A 23,528-nucleotide genomic window follows, 5' to 3' on the forward strand; every position below is an offset into this window, starting at 1 on the left:
AAGCACCTCTCATCCTCCTTCATTTAACGGGAGAAAAAACCTAGTTCACTCAGCTTATCTTCATCAGACATGTTCTCTAATCCAAACAGCATCCTAGTAAATCTCCTCTGCTTCTTCTCGAAAGCTTCCATATTCTTCGACAAAAGAGGCGACCAGACCCGAACACAATACTCCAGGTGTGGAAAAGATTTGAACACCTTGTTCAGAGAGCTGAGAGCACCACAGAAGGAAACCACTTATTAACATGAAGGGGTTGGAGGAAGTGCTCTCGTCCGTATCAGAGCTGCTGAGGCAGTGTTCCTGGTTCCTCAGTGTAAATACCACCCAGCTTTCATGACCAGTGCACCAGCCTCTATGTCTGTCCCATGTCCCCCCACCTCATGTCAGGGGTGAACCCACAGCAGCAGACCTGAGTCGGGGGAAGAGTGAAATAATTTATTCCTTTATTCTGAAATGCAGGATGGACGCGACAGGTGCCCACGGTCCTGGGAACCGCGGCACGGTTTATCCGCTGACAGTGCGGCATTCCCTGAAGTCCTTGTGTTAAGTGCATGATACTGTCGGACATGCAGAGATGGGGAGAAGCGGGGATCAGTAGTGGAAGACCGGAAAGGTATTGCCATGTCTTGCCGTACAACAGCTCAGCCCCCATCTACAGCCCCAAAGCCCAGAACATACAAATCAGCACAGCCTTAAGGTATTTACAATGGTAAGAGGAGCATTTGATGACTCTGGGCCTGTACTCGCTAGAGTTCAGAAGAATGAAGGGGAAACTCATGGTAAACCTGCTGAATATTGAAAGGTCAAGATAGAGTGGATGTGGACAAGATGTTTCCTACAAAGGACTAGAGGGCACAGCCTCAGAACAAACAGGCATCCAGTTAGAACAGACATGAGGAGAAATTTCTTTAGCCAGAGGGTGGTGAATCTGTGGAGTTCATTGCCACAGATGGCTGTAGAGGCTAAATCATTGGATATATTTAAAGCAGAGGTTCATGATAAGTCAGGGTGTCAATGGTTATAGGAAGCAGGTAGGAGAATCAGCCATGATGGAATGGCGGAGCAGACTTGATGCACCAAATGGCCTAATTCTGCTCCTGTGTCTTATCTTCACCTCAGGCAGAGTGGGCCCACCTTACCTGCAGAGGGGCATGTAACCCAGATGAACTGGGGTGGGTGAGGGCAAAAAAGAGCACTTCACCTCGAGTGATACCAACCCTGATGCAGTGCTGGGTGGAACAGACATCTCTCTCAACCCAAAGGATTGGAAACCTGTCACCTGTCTGCATGGATCTACCCACAGCCCAAGTTTACCAGTTATTGTACTCCTTTATTGAAATGAACTAACATATTATAAAAACAATCATGTCAATGCTTTCAGTGAATTATTTGTTTACAGAGGGGAGGGATGTCAGTGCAGAATAAATATTTCGTCATTAAAGGCTCTAGAAATAGATCATATTCTGTATGGGAGCAGGAACAGTTAGCTACAGAGTGAAACACCCTCTACACTGTCCCATCACACACTCCCAGGGCAGGGGCAGTTAGATACAGAGTGAAGCTCCCTCTACACTGTCCCATCACACACTCCCAGGACAGGGACAGTTAGATACAGAGTGAAGCTCCCTCTGCACTGTCCATCACACACTCCCAGGACAGGGACAGTTAGATACAGAGTGAAGCTCCGTCTACACTGTCCCATCATACACTCGCAGGACAGGGACAGTTAGATACAGAGTGAAGCCCCCTCTGCATAGGCTCAGTTTCTAATGGGGAATGTTCCTATTCTCTTGTCTGTCACTCTGGTCTGACTGAGGGTGTCCATACCCCATTCTCGGTCCAGTATCTTTCACTAAATCACCATGAGCTGTTTACAAGAAAAGCACGGGTGGCTTCGCTCCCTCAACCAGCATTGCTCCTCCTGTGGATTCGTTCCCCCCTCCCCCGGTGGTCAATCAAACACTGGACGTTTTATTTTGAACTGGCTCCTTCTAAAAATTACCCCGTGTTTAAGTGAGGATGTGGTCAGTGTGCTGACAAGAAAGGAAGGAGGGAAGGGGCGAGGGAGAGAAAACAGTCACGTTTGGATGTGGGGAGGGAGGAGGGCGATGGTTTGGGCCAAGGAAGGGACAAGTGGGTAGAGGAGGAGAGCAACAGACTCTCATTGTGGGGTATCAGTATCTGTACTCTCAGGGGCGGAGGGATGGGAGAGGTAATGAGTGCAGCAGCTGGGAGCTGGGATCCATGGCGCCTTCACTTGCAAACCAGTGGCAGGACAGGCGAGGCAGAAACAGGGAGATCCACACAACATTCCCAGCAGAAAGTAGTGTAGACCATTCTCAGAGTGCTCCTGCTGGAACTGAGCAACAGGAAAGTGGGTGTGGGAGTGGGCACTGTGTGAACCTCCCTGGCACTGCTCTGTCTGTTGGTTACAGAGATGGGGATAAATTAATAATGAACTCTGCTGTTCCTACAACCAAATCTCCTTCAGGTGGAGGCTACACCTGCTTGCTGCTGGGTGGGTCAGTGGGGAGATAAACCGTTGTTTCAATTTACGGAGTTTCCAAAGGAGTTAACACTGCAACGCAAGATGAACCACTGAAAACCACGTCTTCAGTACACTGTTAACAGTGTGCTGTCAACAGGCAGACGTTCACCATGTTCGCTGTAATATCACTCGCAGTCAGAAGGTTGACGTGGATTTTATTGCGTCAGGCAGGTTTGCCCAGACTGCGCTGGCCCTAGAGAGGGTGGAAGGACCACCAGGGACAGTCACACACACACACTGACCTGTAGCAGGGATGGTCACACAGACACACACACACACACAGACACAGCCAGACAGTAACTGGCTAGAACCAAGGTGTTTGTGTGTGATAAAGCCAGCCTAACACCCACAAATACAATTCTATCATCATTTTGGGTCAGACCAAAGGTAGTTACATGATTTAACCAATACATACACCTCAGATCTGAGCACGAATCCAGGAAGAATCTTAGAACTAGAACAGGTAAACTGTAGAAGGAAGGATGGGGAGAGGAATGGAGAGGGGGGATTGAGAGAAGGACAGGGAGAGATATAGAGGTGGGGTGTTGAAGACAGAAAGATATATAGAGAGGAGGGGGTTGAAGATAGATGGATAGATAGAGAGGAGTTTGAAAGAGGTGGATAGGGAGGAGATATCACAAAGAGGGAAGATAGATGGACTGATAAAGAGACTTGGAGAGAGGGAAAAACAGCAAGAGAGGGGTGGGGAGGAGCCAATTTGAGAGAAAGACAAAGAAAGGGAAAGAGAAGGGGTGAGGGAAGGCATGAAAGAGAGAGGATAAGAAAGAAAATGAAAAGAGCGAAAAGGGAAATACTGAGAGAGAGGGATTCCCTGCTGCACTAATGGGTGGGAGGAGGGGAAGAGGAAGGGGAGGGATGGATTTCCTGCTGCACTCATGGGTGGGAGGAGGAGAAGAGGAAGGGGAGGGATGGATTTCCTGCTGCACTCATGGGTGGGAGGAGGGGAAGAGGAAGGGGAGGGATGGATTTCCTGCTGCACTCATGGGTGGGAGGAGGGGAAGAGGAAGGGGAGGGATGGATTTCCTGCTGCACTCATGGGCCGAGACTCTACAAGCTAGTCTTTGAGCTCAGCCTTTGGTTAACCCCAGTTGCCAGTAAGTGGAGGTAGGGGTACAGAGCTGATTGACGCTGGGAAAGTGGGGAGGAAGAGGTGAACACCAGCAGAAGTGTGGGGAGGGGATGGACGAGCCTGGGTTTGTTGGGGTGTAGGGATGGTGGGCTGAGAGTGGACTGGGTGGTCACTGTCCATCGGCAGACCGTGGAGTAGCTGGTTCTTGGCCCCTGTTGCTAGTTAGTTATTGTAGGTGGAGGAGAGTGGAACATTCCCAGAGTCACAGAGTTATCTCGGTAAATAGGTGTCTGTTAATGTCTCTATATTGCCTTCTTGAATTCCTGGTTTCCATAGCTTGAACCTTTTCCGATTTCCGTCACTCCGATCAGCCGTCGCACACAAAATGAGGCTGTGAAACAGGGAAAAGGGATAATATTACACACAACAGTACAGAACAACACGTTTACACTGAACTCTACCCAAACAGTCACAGCAGTGTAGTGGTTAGTGCCATGCTATTACAGCTTGGAGTGTCCTGGTTTAATTCCAGAGTCCTCTCAGTATGTTTGTACAGTTTCTCCCGTGAGCATGTGGGTTTCTGCCAGGTGCTCTGGTTTCCTCCCACAGTCCTTACATGTACTGTTAGTGGGTTAATTGGTCACTTAAATTGTCCTGTGATTGGGCTGGGGTTAATCCTGGGGTTGCTGGGCAGTGCAAATCATTGGTCTGCCCTGCATCTCTAAATAAGTAAACTTAACTAAATCCCTACTGCCTGTGCATGATCTATTATCCCTCTATTCATGTGCCTGTCTAAAAGCTTCTCAAACACCACCGCCATATCTGCTTCCACCACTACCCCTGCAGTCTGTTCCAGACACCCATCGCTCTGTGTGAGAAAATAACTTGCTTCACCCACCTCCTTTAAACTTTCCCCATCTCACTTTATGTGCACGTCCTCCAGCACTTGATACTTACACCCTGGAAAAAAGATTGTCTGTGGATATTCTCTCCTCTCTCCCATAGGGCAGAAGATACAAAAGCCTCAAAGAGCACATGCTACGAGGCTCAAGAATAGCGTCTACCCCACTTTAATAAGATTATTAAATGGCTCCTTCGTACGATAAGATGGACTCTTGGTCTCACAGTCTACCTCACTGTCTGCCTGCACTGCACTTCCTCCGTAGTTTGAACCCTGATCCCTTAAAGATGCCACGCAGGTTAACGTGCTGTGCCCTCTGGTATGTTGGCATTCATCAGTCAGCGGATTGCCTTCAAGAGCCAGGAGGCAACGTAAAACTCTGGTTACACCACACTTGGAATATTGTGTTCATTTCTGGTCGCCACATTATAGGAAGGATGTGGAGGCTTCAGAGGGGGTGCAGAGGAGATTTCAGATAAATTAAGGGCACTTAAGAGACTCTTAGATAAGCACATGGATAAAAGGGAAAAAAAGGCGGGCTAAGTAGGAGGGAAGGGTTAGATGTAGGTGTTCTATGTAATGATCTGATCTGTATGAACAGCTTTTCACTAAGCCTTGGTACATGTAATGGTAATAATAAATTTCTTGAGTTTATAAACCTCTGTAAGATCACCCCTCAGCCTCCAAAACTCCAGAGAAAACAGTCCCAGCCTGTCCAGTCTCTCCTAATAAGCCAAGACCTCCAGTCTAGAACTGGGGTCTACTGTTCAGATAAATCCTTGGATAAGACGTGTGTTTTATAAGACCATATGGTCTATCTCCTGAAAAAGGACCAATATCTCCTCCTGTTTCTTGACTTCTGAACTTCACATTGATGATGCACCTTGACCGGTTTCACTATGACCTCATCGTCAGTCTGTACAAGCTCTAGTTTGAGTGTCGGACAAGCCGCTCTTTGTCCAGGACCTCCCAACACTCATCTGCTGCTTCACTTGCTGAGCTTGAGACCCCAAACCTTTGGGTAAATTCTTCCCCACCTCCACTGAACATATTCACAGGATGCACTCTCATCCCTGCCATGTGGCACTAATCTGAACAAATGAATGATCTTATACAAAATTTAGAGGGGTATAGATAGGGTGAAAGGTGAGACTAGAACTAGAGGTTATGGGTTAAGGGTGAAAGGTGAAATATTTAAGGGGAACATGAGAGGGAACTTCTTCACTCAGAGGGTGGTGAGAGTGTAGAACGAGCTGCCGGTGCAAGTGGTGGATATGGATTCGATTGAAGCATTTAAGAGAAGCTTGGATACATACATGGATGGCAGGGGTGTGGAGGGCTTCGATCCTGGTACAGGTCAATGGGTTTAGGCAGCTTAACAGTTCAGCATGGACTAGATGGGCTGAAGGGCCTGTTTCTCTGTATTAGTGCTCTATGATTTTAATTACACTTTGCACTATAATGGACTTTTGTACAAACTGATTCCTTCTTGTTTATATTTACGCAGTGAATGCTGTATATTTGATGCTCTGTGCCTCAGATGCTGCTGCAAATAGGTTTTCCATTACACCTGTGCAGACATGCTCTTGTCCAAATGACAATTAACTCATCTCCATGTTACCCATGTAACAATCTGCCAATTAATATTGAACATAGAACAGTACAAAACAGTACAGGCCCTTCAGCTGACAAGCTCCCACTGCCTAATGAATGCTCCCAATGGCGAGTGTCTCAAACAGCTTCTCACCCAAGTCCAGCTCTTGGCTTTCACGTCCGGCTTAACTACTAAGCCCGGCAGAACCATTTCTACTGACAGGAGAAGGGAAAAAGGTGGGTTACTGGCACCTTAAAACCAGTCACATCAGGCAGATGGGGCCCCACAGCTCATCAAGAAGAAAAACTCTGATCTCAAAGCTCCCCTGCCTTGTGGCTACACCCACTCACGGAGAGACGCTTTGGCAGTAAATCACAAGTTAAAATTTGGAGCCGGAATCGCCAAAAGCAGTCCTACGTTGAGTTTACACTGACTGGCAACTCCTGCGTTGCCTCTGGTGCCAAACCTTATCGGTTTCTGCCTTTCCTTTGGATTCATCAGCAGCATGGAGTGGGGGAGCTCACTCTCCATATCGTACTGCCCTGGCTTGTGTATGACAGCAACATCCATGATCAATGGAGGGCCTGCACTGATCTGCTGTAAAACAATGAATTTGATGGCATACACTGGTGATGATAAACCTGATTCTGATTCACACGTGCTCCCTCGTTCCAAATGCTCCCCTTCCCCCACCAGCCCATGGGCAGTGTCCACCCCCGGTAGAGTGTACTGAGGAGTCTACCTGCACCGACAAGCAGCAGGAATGAGCAGATCAGGACCGGGGACCCACTGACAAACACTCCGACTGTGAAGCTGAAGAGCGGCGTCAGCAGTACCACCACCCAGAAGAGCCAGTTAAGGAAGGGCCACGGCCGGCGGCGGGGCTGAATCCGTTGTCCAGGGAACGTGCCTTCCTTGTTGTATTGCTCCTGCAGAGCGTCCTGTGAAACCAGAAGCAAGCAAACCCATTAAACTGGCAATACTGGAAAGGCTCACGAGCAGCTTTTACAGATGCACGTTATTGTACTAGTAATATTGTAGTCAAAGAGTATCCTGACTGGTTGAATCAATGCCCAGGAATGGAAGAGTCTCCAGAAAATCTCCGGAAACAGCCCAGTCCATCACAGGCAAAGCTGTCATCACCATTAAGCATATTTACATGGAGTGCTACCACAAGAAAGCAGCATCCATCAAAGACCCCCACCATCCAGACTATGCCCTCTTCCCACGCTTTGAAAAGGAGATTAAAACTACACCTGTGCAAATCTCTGCAGCATCTGCTGACCCTGTGATCTCTGTCTCAAAGAGTGATGTCAAAACATCTTTCAAAAGGGCAAACCCTTCGCAAGACATCACACCCTGATGGTGTACCTGGTAAGGCTCTGAAAACCTGTGCCAACCAACTGGTGGGAGTGTTCAAGGACAGCTTCAAATCTCTCACTGCTGAAGTCAGAGGTTTCCACCTGTTTCAAAAGGGTGACAATCATTCCAGTGCCCAGGGTGAGCTGCCTCAATGACTATCCCTTAGCCACACTCACACCACCTATGATGAAGTGCTTTGAGAGGTTGGTCATGGCCAGAATCAACTCCTGCCTCAGCAGAGACCTGCACCAGTGCAGTTTGCCTATCACTACAATAGGTCTACAACAGATATAATCTCACTTGCTCTTCATTCCACCTTGGACCATTTGGACAACAGCATACCCATGTCAGGCTGCTTTTATTGATTATAGGTCAGTGCTCAGCTAATCACAACCTCAATCCTAATCAATAAGTATCAAAAGCCAGGCCTCTGAACCTCCCTCTGCAGCTGGATTCTTGACTTCCTTACTGGGAGACTGCAGTCTGCACAGACTGGAAATAACATCCCCTCCTCACTGATGATCAACACTGGTGCACCTCATGGATGTGTGCTTAGCCCACTGCTCTGGCTCTCTCTACATCCAGGACTGTGTGACTAGGTACAGTTCAAATGCCATCTATAAATTTGCTGATGATACAACTATTGTTGATAGAATTTCAGATAGTGATGAGGTGATGCACAGGAGTGCGATATATCAGCTTGAGTTGAATCATAGCAACAACCTTGCACTTAATGTCTGTAAGACGGAAGAATTGATTGTGGATTTCAGAAAGGGTAAGACGATGGAACACGAACCGATCCTCAGAGGGATCAGTGAAAGGGGGGAGTAGTTTTGAGTTACCAGGTGTTAACGTCTCTGAACATCTCTCCAGGGCTCAGCATATTGACGCAATTACAAAGAAGGCACGACAGTGACTATATTTCATTAGGAATTTGAGAAGTATTGATATGTCAACACAGACTCTCTCAAATTTCTACCATGGAGAGCATTCTAACTGGTTTCATCACTGCCTGTGATGGAGGAGCCACTGCACATGATCAGAAAAAGCTGAAGGAACTTGTAAACTCAGCCAGCTCCATTATGGGCACTAGCTATGCCTGAATACACGACATCTTCAGAAGACCTGACGAAGGGTCTCGGCCCGAAACGTCGACAGTGCTTCTCCTATAGATGCTGCCTTACCTGCTGTGTTCCACCAGCATTTTGTGTGTGTTGTTGACCATTCAGGACATGCCACCTTCTCACTGCTGGGATCAGGGGGGAGGTACAGAGGCCTGAAGATCCCATGCTCAATGATTTAGAGACAGTTTCTTCCCTTTGCCATCAGATTTCTGAACAATCCGTCAACTCTGGCTCATGATCTCTTCCCATCTGTGTTATTCACTCTGTTTTGTAAGTTATCATAATTTTATGTTTTGCACTGTACTGCTGCCAGAAAACAAGACTGTGATACTAAATCTGATTCTGAGAGTTTGCGGAGGAGCGGGAAGTCCGGCCCTTTGTACCATTACAGCAATTCGCACGTTGCTTTAATTGTCATTTCAACCATAACTGCTGGTCCAGTATACAGTAAAATCAGGTTGGTGTTGGATCACAAGACAGGGAATTTGTTGAATGCCTGCAAGATGGCTTTTTAGAACAGCTTGTGCATGAACCTACTTGGGGAAAGGCCAACTTAAATTGAGTGTTGTGTAATAACTCAGTTCTTATTAGGGAGCCTAATGTAAAGAAACCCCAAGGAGACGGTGATCCTAATAAGACTGAATTCACACTGCAATTTGAGAGGGAGAAGCATAATACACATGTTTCAGTATCACAATGGAATAAAGGGAATTACAGAGGCATGAGAGAGGAGCTTGCCCAGGTGGATTGGAGGAGGATACTGGTGGGGGTGATGGCAGAGCAGAGGAGGCTGAAGTTTCTGGGAATAATTCACACGGTGCAGGATAGATATGTCCCACAGAGGAAGTAGTTCTCAAATGGCAGGGGTAGGCAACCGTGGCTGACAAGGGAAGTTAACTACTGCATAAAAGCCAAGAAAAGGGCATACAAGGCAGCAAAAGTGAGTGGGAAGTTAGATGATTGGAAAGCTTTTAAAATCCAATAAACTGCAACTAAAAAAGCCAGAAGGAAAAAGATGAAATATGAGGGCTAACTAGTCAATAATATAAAGCAGGATACGAAACTTCTTTTTACGTTATATAAAGAGTAAAAGGGAGGTGAGAGTTGACATTGGACCACTGGAAAATGATGCTGGTGAGGTAGTAATGGGGGCCAAGGAAATGGCAGATGAACATAATGGGTACTTTACATCTGTCTTCACTGTCAGGGAGCAGAAGTGAGTGCCATTGCTATAATAAAGGAAAAAGTGCTGGACAAACTCAAAGTTCTTAAGGTGGATTGGTCACCTGGACCAGATGAACGATATCCCAGAGTCCTGAGAGAAGTTGCTGAAGAGATAACGGATGCATTGGTCGTGGTCTTTCAAGAATCACTTGATTCTGGCATGGCCCCAGAGGACTGGAAGATGGGAAATGTCACTCCACTCTTTAAGAAGGGAGGAAGACAAAAATAAATTACAGGCTTGTTAGCCTAACCTCAGCGGCTGAGAAAGTTGGAGTCTATTATTAAGGATGAGATTTTGTGTACTTGGAGACTAATGATAAAATTAAAGTCAGCATGGTTTCTGTAAAGGGAAATCTTGCCTGACAAATCTGTTAGAGTTCTTTGAGGAAGTAACAAGCAGGATGGACAAAGGAGAGGCAGTGGATATCATTTACTTGGGTTTTTGAAAGCACATGATAAAGGTGTCACATGAGGCTGCTTAACAAAACCCTATGGCATTACAGGAAAGGTATTGACATAGACAGAGGAATGGCTGACAGGCAGGAGGCACCGAGTGGGAATAAAGGGGCCTTTTCTGGTTTGCTGCCAGTGACTAGTGGAGTTCCTCAGGGGTCAGTATTGGGACCACTACTTTTCACATTGTTTGTCAATGATTTGGATAATAGAATTGATCACTTTGTGGCAAAGTTTGCGGATGATATGAAGATAGGTGGAGGGGTAGGTAGTGCTGAGGAAGCAATGTGTTTGCAGCAGGACTTAAAACAAATTGGAAGAATGGGCAAAAAAAGTGGCAGATGGAATATAGAGTTGGGAAATGTATGATAATGTGCTTTGGTAAAAGGAACAGTGGTGTTATAACCTAGGAGAAAATTCAAACATCAGAGGTGCAGAGGGACTTGGGAGTCCTTGTGCATGACTCCCCGAAGATTTTGTGATAAAGAAGGCAAATGCAACGTTGGCATTTATTTCAAGGGGAATAGAATATAAAAGCAAGGAGATAATGCTGAGACTTTATAAGACACTAGTCAGGTTGCACTTGGAGTATTGTCAACAGTTTTGGGCCCCATATCTCAGAAAGGATGTGTTGTCATTGGAGAGAGTCCAGAGGAGGTTCACGAGGATGGTTCTGGGAATTAAAGGACTGTTTGGCAGCTTTGAGCCTGTACTCACCAGAATTTAGAAGAATGCAGTGGGATCTGATTGAAACCTACCAAATGTTGAAAGGACTAGATAAGGTGGATGTGGAGAGGATGGTCCCTCTGGTGGGGGTATCCACAACTAGAGGGGACAGCCTCAAAATTGAGTGGCAACCATTTAGAACAGTGGTAGGGAGGAATCTTCTTGGCCAGAGAGTAGTGAGTCTGTGGAATGCTCTGCAACAGACTGCAGTGGAGGCCAAGTCCGTGGGTATATTTGAGGTGGAAGTTGATAATCAGGGAATCAAAGGATATGGCGAGAAGGTAGGTGTATGGGTTTGAGTGGGATCCAGGATTGGCCACGATGGAATGGCGGAGCAAACTCGATGGGCTAAATGCTCCTATGTCTTATGGTCTAAGGCAGAGTACAAACTGGCATGTAACAGGTGAAGCCTATACCCTCCCACTTTCCCCCTCACCTGGTCTTGTCAACTTGAGCTCCTCCCCTTCCCCCACACCTCCTTATTCTGTCTTCTGCACCCTTTCGTTATAATCCTAAAGGGTCTTGGCCAAAAACGTCAACTGTTTATTCCCCTCCATAGATGCTGCTTGACCAGCTGAGTTCTTCTAGCATTTTGTGCGTGTTGCTCGGGATTTCCAGCATCTGCAGAATTGAGCAATATACACAACAAATACACTCCCACAGAACAGCAGCAATCTCACTCCTGCAACGACACTCTCACCTACTGCTAACATATCACCAGGAGCACGGACCACACTTGCCTCTGGGTTCCAGTGTTCGGGCTGGGGAAGGTGCAGGGGGAGAACATGAGGGAGTCAACTATTTCCCCAGGGAAGCTCAGTTCCTGTCCTCCAGCAAGGGTGGGGACGATTCACACCCTACCCCCATCAAGTGAGGATTGGCAAAGGGGAAAGTAACAACACACAGAGAAACTATCTGCTTTGATTGCCACTGGTGAGATCAAATGCCAGTGGTAGTTCCATTCACGTGTCTCCTGGGAGCGGGGCCCGAGTCCTACCTTTTCCTGGTACAGTCTGTGCAGCCACGCAGCGCACTCCTTCTCGTCTTCGGGAATCTCTTCCAGAGGAAACCGCCTGTCCAACAAAGGGGGAGAAAAAGATTAAGAGAGAGAAAATTAAACTTTTATTTGTCACATGTACATCAAAACATACTGAGAAATGTGTCATTCGTGTTAACAACCAGTTCGAGGATGCGTTGAGGAGGGCAGCCTGGAAGTCTGGGTGCAGGTCGTTAGAACAAGTAAGACTAATACTTCAGCACGGACTAGGTAAGTCAAAGGGCATGCTCTGTGCTGCATTTTTTGATGACTTTAAGTGTCACTGCACTTCTGATGCCAGCAGAGGGTGAGAAGGTAGACTGGAAAGGGCAGACCAGAATTAGGTTTAAGAGTCAGACAGTAGTCTGGAGTAATACCACTCGTACTGAGATAGTGAAAAGTAATCACCAGTAATCTAGATGGCATGTTAGCACACAGAGGTTGGCGTAACACTATTCAACTCCCACTGTTGTCTGTACAGCATTTGAACAGTCTCCCTACGACTATTATTTTTCTCCAGGTGCTCCGGTTTCCTCACACATTCCATAGACGTACATATTAGGGTTAGTGAGTAGTGGGCATGCTATGTTGGTGTCAGAAGCATGGTGACACTTAGAACAATAGAACATGACAGCACAGAAACAGGCCTTTTGGCCCTTCTTGGCTGTGCCTAACCATTTTTCTGCCCAGTCCCACTGACCTGCACCTGGACCATATCCCTCCATACCCCCTCATCCATGTACCTGTCTAAGTTTTTCTTAAATGTTAAAAGTGAGCCCACATTTACCACTTCATCTGGTGCTCATTCCACACTCCCACCACTCTCTGTGTGAAGAAGCCCCCTCTAATGTTCCCTTTATACTTTTCCCCCTTCACCCTTAACCCATGTCCTCTGGTTTGTTTTCTCCCCTAGCCTCAGTGGAGAAAGCCCATTTGCATTCACTCTATCCATACCCATCATAATTTTATATACCTCTATCAAATCTCCCCTCATTCTCCTACGCTCCAGGGAATAAAGTCCTAACCTATTCAACCTTTCTCTGTAACTCAGTTTCGCAAGGACTGGCAATATCCTTGTAAACCTTCTCTGCAATCTTTCAACCTTATTAATATCCGTCCTGTAATTCAGTGACCAAAACTGCACACAATACTCCAAATTCTTATACAACCTCACCATTACATTCCAACTCTTATACACAATACTTTGATTTATGAGGCCAATGTACCAAAAGCTCTCTTTACGACCCTATCTGCCTGTGATGCCACTTTTAGGGAATTATGTATCTGTGTTCCCAGATCCCTCTGTTCCACTGCATTCCTCAGTGCCCTACCATTTACCTTGTATGTTCCACCTTAGTTTGTCCTTCCAAAGCGCAATACCTCACACTTGTCTGTATTAAACTCCATCTGCCATTTTTCAGCCCATTTTTCCAGTTGATCCAAATCCCTCTGCAAGCTTTGAAAACCTTCCTCACTGTTCACTACACCTCCAATCTTTGTATCATCAGCAAATTTGCTGATCCAATTTGCCACATTATCATCCAGATCATTGATATAGATGACAAATAACAATGGACCCAGCAATGATCCCTGTGGCACACCACTTGTCACAGGCCTCCACTCAGAGAAGCAATCCTCCATTACCACTCTCTGACTTCTCCCATTGAGCCAATGTCTAATCCAATTTACTACCTCTCCATGTATACCTAGCGACTGAATCTTCCTAACTAACCTCCCATGCAGGACCTTGTCAAAGGCCTTACTGAAGTCCATGTATACAACATCCACTGCCTTCCCTTCATCCACCTTCCTGGTAACCTCCTCAAAAAACTCTAATAGATTTGTTAAACATGACCTATCACGCACAAAGCCATGTTGACTCTCCCTAATAAGTCCCTGTATATCCAAATACTTGTAGATCCTATCTCTTAGCACTCCTTCCAATAATTTACCTACTACTGACATTAAATTTACTGGCCTATAATTTCCCGGATTACTTTTAGAGCCTTTTTTAAACAACGGAACAACATGAGCTATCCTTCAGTCCTCCGGTTCCTGACCCATGGATACTGACATTTTAAATATATCTGCCAGAGCCCCTGCAATTTCAACACTTGTCTCCTTCAAGGTCCGAGGGAATACCCTGTCACATCCTGGGGATTTATCTACTTTGATTTGCCTCAAGATAGCAAGCACCTCCTCCTCTTTAATCTGTATAGGTTCCATGACTTCACTACTTGTTTACCTCATTTCTACTGACTCCATGCCAGTTTCCTTAGTAAATACTGATGCAAAAAAACCATTTAAGATCTCTCCCATTTCTTTTGGTTCCATACATAGCTGACCACTCTGATCTTCCAGAGGACCAATTTTATCCTTTTGCTCTTAATATACCTGTAGAAGCTCTTTGGATTATCCTTCACCTTGACTGCCAAAGCTACCTCATGACTTCTTTTAGCCCTCCTGATTCTTTCTTAAGTATTTTTTTTTACACTTTTTATACTCCCCAAGCACTTTATTTGCTCCCTGTTGCCTATACATGTTATACACCTCTCTCTTCTTCTTTATCAGAGTTCCAATATCCCTTGAGAGCCAAGGTTCCTTATTCTTATCCACTTTGTCTTTAATCCTGACAGGAACATACAAACTCTGCACTCTCAAAATTTCTCCTTTGAAGGCCTCCCACTTACCAATCACATCCTTGCCAGAGAACAACCTGTCCCACTCCACGCTTTTTAGATCCTTTTTTACATTTCTTCAAATTTGGCCTTTTTCCAGTTTAGAACCTCAACCCGAGGACCAGATCTATCTTTATCCATGATCAAGTTGAAACTAATGGTGTTATGATCACTGGAACCAAAGTGTTTCCCTACAAACACTTCTGTCACCTGTCCTAACTCGTTTCCTAATAGGAGATCTAATATTGCATCCTCTCTAGTTGGTACCTCTATATATTGATTTAGAAAATTTTCCTGAACACTTTTACAAACTCTAACCCATCTAGACCTTTAACAGTATGGGAGTCCCGATCAATATGTGGAAAATTAAAATCCCCTACTATCACAATTTTATGTTTCCTGCGGTTGTCTGCTATCTCTCTGTAGATTTGTTCCTCCAATTCTCGCTGACTATTGGGTGGTCTATAATACAACCCATTAATGTGGTCATAACTTTCCTGTTTCTCAGCTCCACCCATATGGCCTCGGTAGATAAGCCCTCTAATCTGTCCTGCCTGAGCACTGAGGTAACATTTTCCCTGACTGGCAATGCCACACTCCCCCATTCTTCATCCCTCTGCCTCTATCACGTCTGAAACATCTAAACCCTGGAACATTAAGCTGCCAGTCCTGCCCCTCCTGTAGCCAAGTTTCAGTAATGGCTATGATGTCATAATTCCACGTGTCAATCCATGCCCTCAGCTTGTCAGCCTTCCCCACAATACTCCTCGCATTGAAATAGACACACCTCAGAAGATTATTACCACCACTCACAACCCTTCTACTTGTGACTTTGCATGAACTGTTAACATCATTTATTTTTACCCCCACTCCACTATCTACTCTGGCACTCTGGTTCCCACCCCCTGCAAATCTAGTTTAAACCCTCCCCAATAACACTAACAAACCTCCCTGCAAGTATATTGGTCCCCTTGTAGTTCAGGTGTAACCCATCTCTCTTGTACAGGTCCCACCTGCCCCAGAAAAGGTCCCAATGATCTAGAAATCTGAAACCCTGCCCCCTACACCAGTTCATCTGCCAGAGCATCCTACTCTTACCCTCACTGGCATGTGTAACAGGAAGCAATCCTGAGATTACCACCCTTGAGGTCCTGTTTTTTAACTTCCTATCAAGCTCTCTATACTCACCCTTCAGGACCTCCTCACTCTTTCTACCTATGTCATTGGTACCGATGTGTACCATGACATCTGGCTGATCACCCTCCCACTTCAGAATGCTGTGCACGTGATCAGAGACATCCCTAACCCTGGCACCTGGGAGGCAACAAACCATCCGGGAGTCTCTGTCACGACCACAGAACCTCCTGTCTGTACCCCTGACTATGGAGTCCCCTATCACTACCACTCTCCTCTTCTTCCTCCCTCCCTTCTACACTGCAGAACCAGACTCAGTGCCTGAGATCCGGCTGCCACAGCTCGTCCCAGGTAAGTCATCCCCCCCCCCCCCCCCCCAACAGTATCCAAATCGGTATACTTGTTGTTGAGGGGAATGGCCACAGGGGAGCCCTGCTCTGCCTGCCCTTTCCCCTTCCCTCGCCTGACAGTAACCCAATTACCTGTGCACTGCTCCTTTGGCGTAACTACCTCCCTGAAACTACTATCTATAAACTCCTCATTCTCCCGAATGATCCGAAGGTCATCCAGCTCCTGGTCCAGTTCCCTAACATGGTCCGTTAGGAGCTGCAGCTGGATGCACTTCTTGCAGGTGTCATTGTCAGAGACACCAGAGGTCTCCCTGACTTCCCACATCCTGCAAGAGGAGTATTCCAACATCCTGCCTGCCATTCTCTCTACTCTAAACAAACAAAACAACTTACTGGAACCTACCCTCGCCACTGCCTGTTCACGCCGAAGCCTGTTGAGCCAAAGCCATCCCACTCTGTTCCCTCTCACTCTGCTGCCCGCTGAATATGGTGGTCGCCTTTTTAAACTTTTGGTGCTCTACGTCACGTGTCTATCCAGTCTAGCCTTTTTCCCCCGAGCAGTGTAAAAAAAAAAGGCTTCTCTCCGAGATTCCTTACTCCTTCACTCTCAGCCACTTGCTCTGATTTAAAAATGTAGGATGTCCCCAGCACATCTTCGGATTGTGTTGGCAGTTGACACAAACAATGCATTTCACTGAATATTTCAATGTACACTCAGTGGTCACTTGATTTGGTACACAGCGAGCAGAGTTCAATTCCCACCACCGTCTGGAAAGAGTTTGCACACTCTCCCTATGACCATGTGGGTTTCCTCCGGGGGCTCTCGTTTCCACTCATAGTCCAAAGGCGTACTAGTTACTAGATTAATTGTAAATGGGTGGCATGGGCTTGTTAGATCAGAAGAGCCTATTACCATGTGGTGTCTCGAAATAAGTAAGATAAAAAGTTTTGTTTTACATACTATCCATACAGAATTCCATTACACAGCACATTGAGGTGGGTCAAGGGAAAGTGCAAGACGGTTAGTTACGTAGAAAGTGCAATGCAGGTAGACAATAAAATGCAAGGTAATGAGGTAGGATGAAAGGTCAACTGTCCACCTCAACGTACCAGGCAACCATTCAATAGTCTGATAACAGTCCCCCTCAAATAGCCCAGTAACCATTCAATAGTCTGATAACAGTCCCCCTCAACGAGCCCAGTAACCATTCAATAGTCTGATAACTGTCCCCCTCAACGAGCCCAGTAACCATTCAATAGTCTGGTAACAGTCCCCCTCAACGAGTCCAGTAACCATTCAATAGTCTGATAACTGTCCCCCTCAACGAGCCCAGTAACCATTCAATAGTCTGATAACTGTCCCCCCTCAACGAGCCCAGTAACCATTCAATAGTCTGGTAACAGTCCCCCTCAACGAGTCCAGTAACCATTCAATAGTCTGATAATAGTCTCAACGTCCATTACAACTGTCCAACTCAACGTACCAGGCAACCATTCAATAACCTGATAATAGTCTCAACGTCCATGACAACTGTCCAACTCAACGAGCCCAGTAACCATTCAATAGTCTGATAACAGTCCCCCTCAACGAGTCCAGTAACCATTCAATAGCCTGATAATAGTCTCAACGTCCATGACAACTATCCAACTCAACGAGCCCAGTAACCATTCAATAGTCTGATAACAGTCCCCCTCAACGAGTCCAGTAACCATTCAATAGCCTGATAATAGTCTCAACGTCCATGACAACTGTCCAACTCAACGAGCCCAGTAACCATTCAATAGTCTGGTAACAGTCCCCCTCAACGAGCCCAGTAACCATTCAATAGTCTGATAACAGTCCCCCTCAACGAGCCCAGTAACCATTCAATAGTCTGATAATGGTCCAACTCAATGAGTCCAGTAACCATTCAATAGACTGATAATAGTCTCAACGTCCATGACAACTGTCCAACTCAACGAGTCCAGTAACCATTCAATAGTCTGGTAACAGTCCCCCTCAACGAGCCCAGTAACTATTCAATAGTCTGATAACAGTCCCCCTCAACGAGCCCAGTAACCATTCAATAGTCTGGTAACAGTCCCCCTCAACGAGCCCAGTAACCATTCAATAGTCTGATAACAGTCCCCCTCAACGAGCCCAGTAACCATTCAATAGTCTGATAACAGTCCCCCTCAACGAGCCCAGTAACCATTCAATAGTCTGGTAACAGTCCCCCTCAACGAGCCCAGTAACCATTCAATAGTCTGATAACAGTCCCCCTCAACGAGCCCAGTAACCATTCAATAGTCTGGTAACAGTCCCCCTCAACGAGCCCAGTAACCATTCAATAGTCTGATAACAGTCCCCCTCAACGAGCCCAGTAACCATTCAATAGTCTGATAACAGTCCCCCTCAACGAGCCCAGTAACCATTCAATAGTCTGATAACAGTCCCCCTCAACGAGCCCAGTAACCATTCAATAGTCTGATAATAGTCCCCCTCAACGAGCCCAGTAAACATTCAATAGTCTGATAACAGTCCCCCTCAACGAACCCAGTAACCATTCAATAGTCTGGTAACAGTCCCCCTCAACGAGCCCAGTAACCATTCAATAGTCTGATAATAGTCCCCCTCAACGAGCCCAGTAACCATTCAATAGTCTGATAACAGTCCCCCTCAACGAGCCCAGTAACCATTCAATAGTCTGATAACAGTCCCCCTCAACGAGCCCAGTAACCATTCAATAGTCTGGTAACAGTCCCCCTCAACGAGCCCAGTAACCATTCAATAGTCTGATAACAGTCCCCCTCAACGAGTCCAGTAACCATTCAATAGTCTGGTAACAGTCCCCCTCAACGAGCCCAGTAACCATTCAATAGACTGATAACAGTCCCCCTCAACGAGCCCAGTAACCATTCAATAGTCTGGTAACAGTCCCCCTCAACGAGCCCAGTAACCATTCAATAGTCTGATAATAGTCCCCCTCAACGAGCCCAGTAACCATTCAATAGTCTGATAACAGTCCCCCTCAACGAGCCCAGTAACCATTCAATAGTCTGATAACAGTCCCCCTCAACGAGCCCAGTAACCATTCAATAGTCTGATAATAGTCCCCCTCAACGAGCCCAGTAATCATTCAAGTCTGATAACAGTCCCCCTCAACGAGCCCAGTAACCATTCAATAGTCTGATAACAGTCCCCCTCAACGAGCCCAGTAACCATTCAATAGTCTGGTAACAGTCCCCCTCAACGAGTCCAGTAACCATTCAATAGTCTGATAATGGTCCAACTCAATGAGTCCAGTAACCATTCAATAGTCTGATAATAGTCTCAACGTCCATGACAACTGTCCAACTCAACGAGTCCAGTAACCATTCAATAGCCTGATAATAGTCTCAACGTCCATGACAACTGTCCAACTCAACGAGCCCAGTAACCATTCAATAGTTTGGTAACAGTCCCCCTCAACGAGCCCAGTAACCATTCAATAGTCTGGTAACAGTCCCCCTCAACGAGCCCAGTAACCATTCAATAGTCTGATAACAGTCCCCCTCAACGAGCCCAGTAACCATTCAATAGTCTGATAATGGTCCAACTCAATGAGTCCAGTAACCATTCAATAGTCTGATAATAGTCTCAACGTCCATGACAACTGTCCAACTCAACGAGTCCAGTAACCATTCAATAGTCTGGTAACAGTCCCCCTCAACGAGCCCAGTAACTATTCAATAGTCTGATAACAGTCCCCCTCAACGAGCCCAGTAACCATTCAATAGTCTGGTAACAGTCCCCCTCAACGAGCCCAGTAACCATTCAATAGTCTGATAACAGTCCCCCTCAACGAGCCCAGTAACCATTCAATAGTCTGATAACAGTCCCCCTCAACGAGCCCAGTAACCATTCAATAGTCTGGTAACAGTCCCCCTCAACGAGCCAAGTAACCATTCAATAGACTGATAACAGTCCCCCTCAACGAGCCCAGTAACCATTCAATAGTCTGGTAACAGTCCCCCTCAACGAGCCCAGTAACCATTCAATAGTCTGATAACAGTCCCCCTCAACGAGCCCAGTAACCATTCAATAGTCTGATAACAGTCCCCCTCAACGAGCCCAGTAACCATTCAATAGTCTGATAATAGTCCCCCTCAACGAGCCCAGTAAACATTCAATAGTCTGATAACAGTCCCCCTCAACGAGCCCAGTAACCATTCAATAGTCTGGTAACAGTCCCCCTCAACGAGCCCAGTAACCATTCAATAGTCTGATAATAGTCCCCCTCAACGAGCCCAGTAACCATTCAATAGTCTGATAACAGTCCCCCTCAACGAGCCCAGTAACCATTCAATAGTCTGATAACAGTCCCCCTCAACGAGCCCAGTAACCATTCAATAGTCTGGTAACAGTCCCCCTCAACGAGCCCAGTAACCATTCAATAGTCTGATAACAGTCCCCCTCAACGAGCCCAGTAACCATTCAATAGTCTGATAACAGTCCCCCTCAACGAGCCCAGTAACCATTCAATAGTCTGATAACAGTCCCCCTCAACGAGCCCAGTAACCATTCAATAGTCTGGTAACAGTCCCCCTCAACGAGCCCAGTAACCATTCAATAGTCTGATAACAGTCCCCCTCAACGAGCCCAGTAACCATTCAATAGTCTGGTAACAGTCCCCCTCAACGAGCCCAGTAACCATTCAATAGTCTGATAACAGTCCCCCTCAACGAGCCCAGTAACCATTCAATAGTCTGATAACAGTCCCCCTCAACGAGCCCAGTAACCATTCAATAGTCTGATAACAGTCCCCCTCAACGAGCCCAGTAACCATTCAATAGTCTGATAACAGTCCCCCTCAACGAGCCCAGTAAACATTCAATAGTCTGATAACAGTCCCCCTCAACGAACCCAGTAACCATTCAATAGTCTGGTAACAGTCCCCCTCAACGAGCCCAGTAACCATTCAATAGTCTGATAATAGTCCCCCTCAACGAGCCCAGTAACCATTCAATAGTCTGATAACAGTCCCCCTCAACGAGCCCAGTAACCATTCAATAGTCTGATAACAGTCCCCCTCAACGAGCCCAGTAACCATTCAATAGTCTGGTAACAGTCCCCCTCAACGAGCCCAGTAACCATTCAATAGTCTGATAACAGTCCCCCTCAACGAGTCCAGTAACCATTCAATAGTCTGGTAACAGTCCCCCTCAACGAGCCCAGTAACCATTCAATAGACTGATAACAGTCCCCCTCAACGAGCCCAGTAAACATTCAATAGTCTGGTAACAGTCCCCCTCAACGAGCCCAGTAACCATTCAATAGTCTGATAATAGTCCCCCTCAACGAGCCCAGTAACCATTCAATAGTCTGATAACAGTCCCCCTCAACGAGCCCAGTAACCATTCAATAGTCTGATAACAGTCCCCCTCAACGAGCCCAGTAACCATTCAATAGTCTGATAATAGTCCCCCTCAACGAGCCCAGTAACCATTCAAGTCTGATAACAGTCCCCCTCAACGAGCCCAGTAACCATTCAATAGTCTGATAACAGTCCCCCTCAACGAGCCCAGTAACCATTCAATAGTCTGGTAACAGTCCCCCTCAACGAGTCCAGTAACCATTCAATAGTCTGATAATGGTCCAACTCAATGAGTCCAGTAACCATTCAATAGTCTGATAATAGTCTCAACGTCCATGACAACTGTCCAACTCAACGAGTCCAGTAACCATTCAATAGCCTGATAATAGTCTCAACGTCCATGACAACTGTCCAACTCAACGAGCCCAGTAACCATTCAATAGTTTGGTAACAGTCCCCCTCAACGAGCCCAGTAACCATTCAATAGTCTGGTAACAGTCCCCCTCAACGAGCCCAGTAACCATTCAATAGTCTGATAACAGTCCCCCTCAACGAGCCCAGTAACCATTCAATAGTCTGATAATGGTCCAACTCAATGAGTCCAGTAACCATTCAATAGTCTGATAATAGTCTCAACGTCCATGACAACTGTCCAACTCAACGAGTCCAGTAACCATTCAATAGTCTGGTAACAGTCCCCCTCAACGAGCCCAGTAACTATTCAATAGTCTGATAACAGTCCCCCTCAACGAGCCCAGTAACCATTCAATAGTCTGGTAACAGTCCCCCTCAACGAGCCCAGTAACCATTCAATAGTCTGATAACAGTCCCCCTCAACGAGCCCAGTAACCATTCAATAGTCTGATAACAGTCCCCCTCAACGAGCCCAGTAACCATTCAATAGTCTGGTAACAGTCCCCCTCAACGAGCCAAGTAACCATTCAATAGACTGATAACAGTCCCCCTCAACGAGCCCAGTAACCATTCAATAGTCTGGTAACAGTCCCCCTCAACGAGCCCAGTAACCATTCAATAGTCTGATAACAGTCCCCCTCAACGAGCCCAGTAACCATTCAATAGTCTGATAACAGTCCCCCTCAACGAGCCCAGTAACCATTCAATAGTCTGATAATAGTCCCCCTCAACGAGCCCAGTAAACATTCAATAGTCTGATAACAGTCCCCCTCAACGAGCCCAGTAACCATTCAATAGTCTGGTAACAGTCCCCCTCAACGAGCCCAGTAACCATTCAATAGTCTGATAATAGTCCCCCTCAACGAGCCCAGTAACCATTCAATAGTCTGATAACAGTCCCCCTCAACGAGCCCAGTAACCATTCAATAGTCTGATAACAGTCCCCCTCAACGAGCCCAGTAACCATTCAATAGTCTGGTAACAGTCCCCCTCAACGAGCCCAGTAACCATTCAATAGTCTGATAACAGTCCCCCTCAACGAGTCCAGTAACCATTCAATAGTCTGGTAACAGTCCCCCTCAACGAGCCCAGTAACCATTCAATAGACTGATAACAGTCCCCCTCAACGAGCCCAGTAACCATTCAATAGTCTGGTAACAGTCCCCCTCAACGAGCCCAGTAACCATTCAATAGTCTGATAATAGTCCCCCTCAACGAGCCCAGTAACCATTCAATAGTCTGATAACAGTCCCCCTCAACGAGCCCAGTAACCATTCAATAGTCTGATAATAGTCCCCCTCAACGAGCCCAGTAACCATTCAAGTCTGATAACAGTCCCCCTCAACGAGCCCAGTAACCATTCAATAGTCTGATAACAGTCCCCCTCAACGAGCCCAGTAACCATTCAATAGTCTGGTAACAGTCCCCCTCAACGAGTCCAGTAACCATTCAATAGTCTGATAACAGTCCCCCTCAACAAGCCCAGTAACCATTCAATAGTCTGATAACAGTCCCCCTCAACGAGCCCAGTAACCATTCAATAGTCTGATAATAGTCC

General features: G+C 46.4%; 1 protein-coding gene across 7 annotated transcripts in view; it reads right to left on the reverse strand.

Moving 5' to 3' along the window:
- Nucleotides 1–421: 421 nt before the first annotated feature.
- Nucleotides 422–23,528, reverse strand: part of LOC140727458 (1-acyl-sn-glycerol-3-phosphate acyltransferase gamma-like) — a 77,478-nt gene continuing 54,371 nt past the window's right edge. For all 7 annotated transcript variants that reach the window (XM_073044767.1, XM_073044765.1, XM_073044766.1 and 4 more), the window contains exons 7-9: nt 12,020–12,095; nt 6,876–7,074; nt 422–4,029 (exon numbers count right to left, since the gene is read on the reverse strand). In XM_073044767.1, the coding sequence (XP_072900868.1) occupies nt 3,941–4,029; nt 6,876–7,074; nt 12,020–12,095 (364 nt within the window). In that variant the 3' untranslated portion in view covers nt 422–3,940. The remainder of the gene's footprint in view (nt 4,030–6,875; nt 7,075–12,019; nt 12,096–23,528) is intronic.

This window comes from Hemitrygon akajei, chromosome 5 (genome assembly GCF_048418815.1).
Source record: "Hemitrygon akajei chromosome 5, sHemAka1.3, whole genome shotgun sequence".
NCBI classification, from domain to species: domain Eukaryota; kingdom Metazoa; phylum Chordata; class Chondrichthyes; order Myliobatiformes; family Dasyatidae; genus Hemitrygon; species Hemitrygon akajei.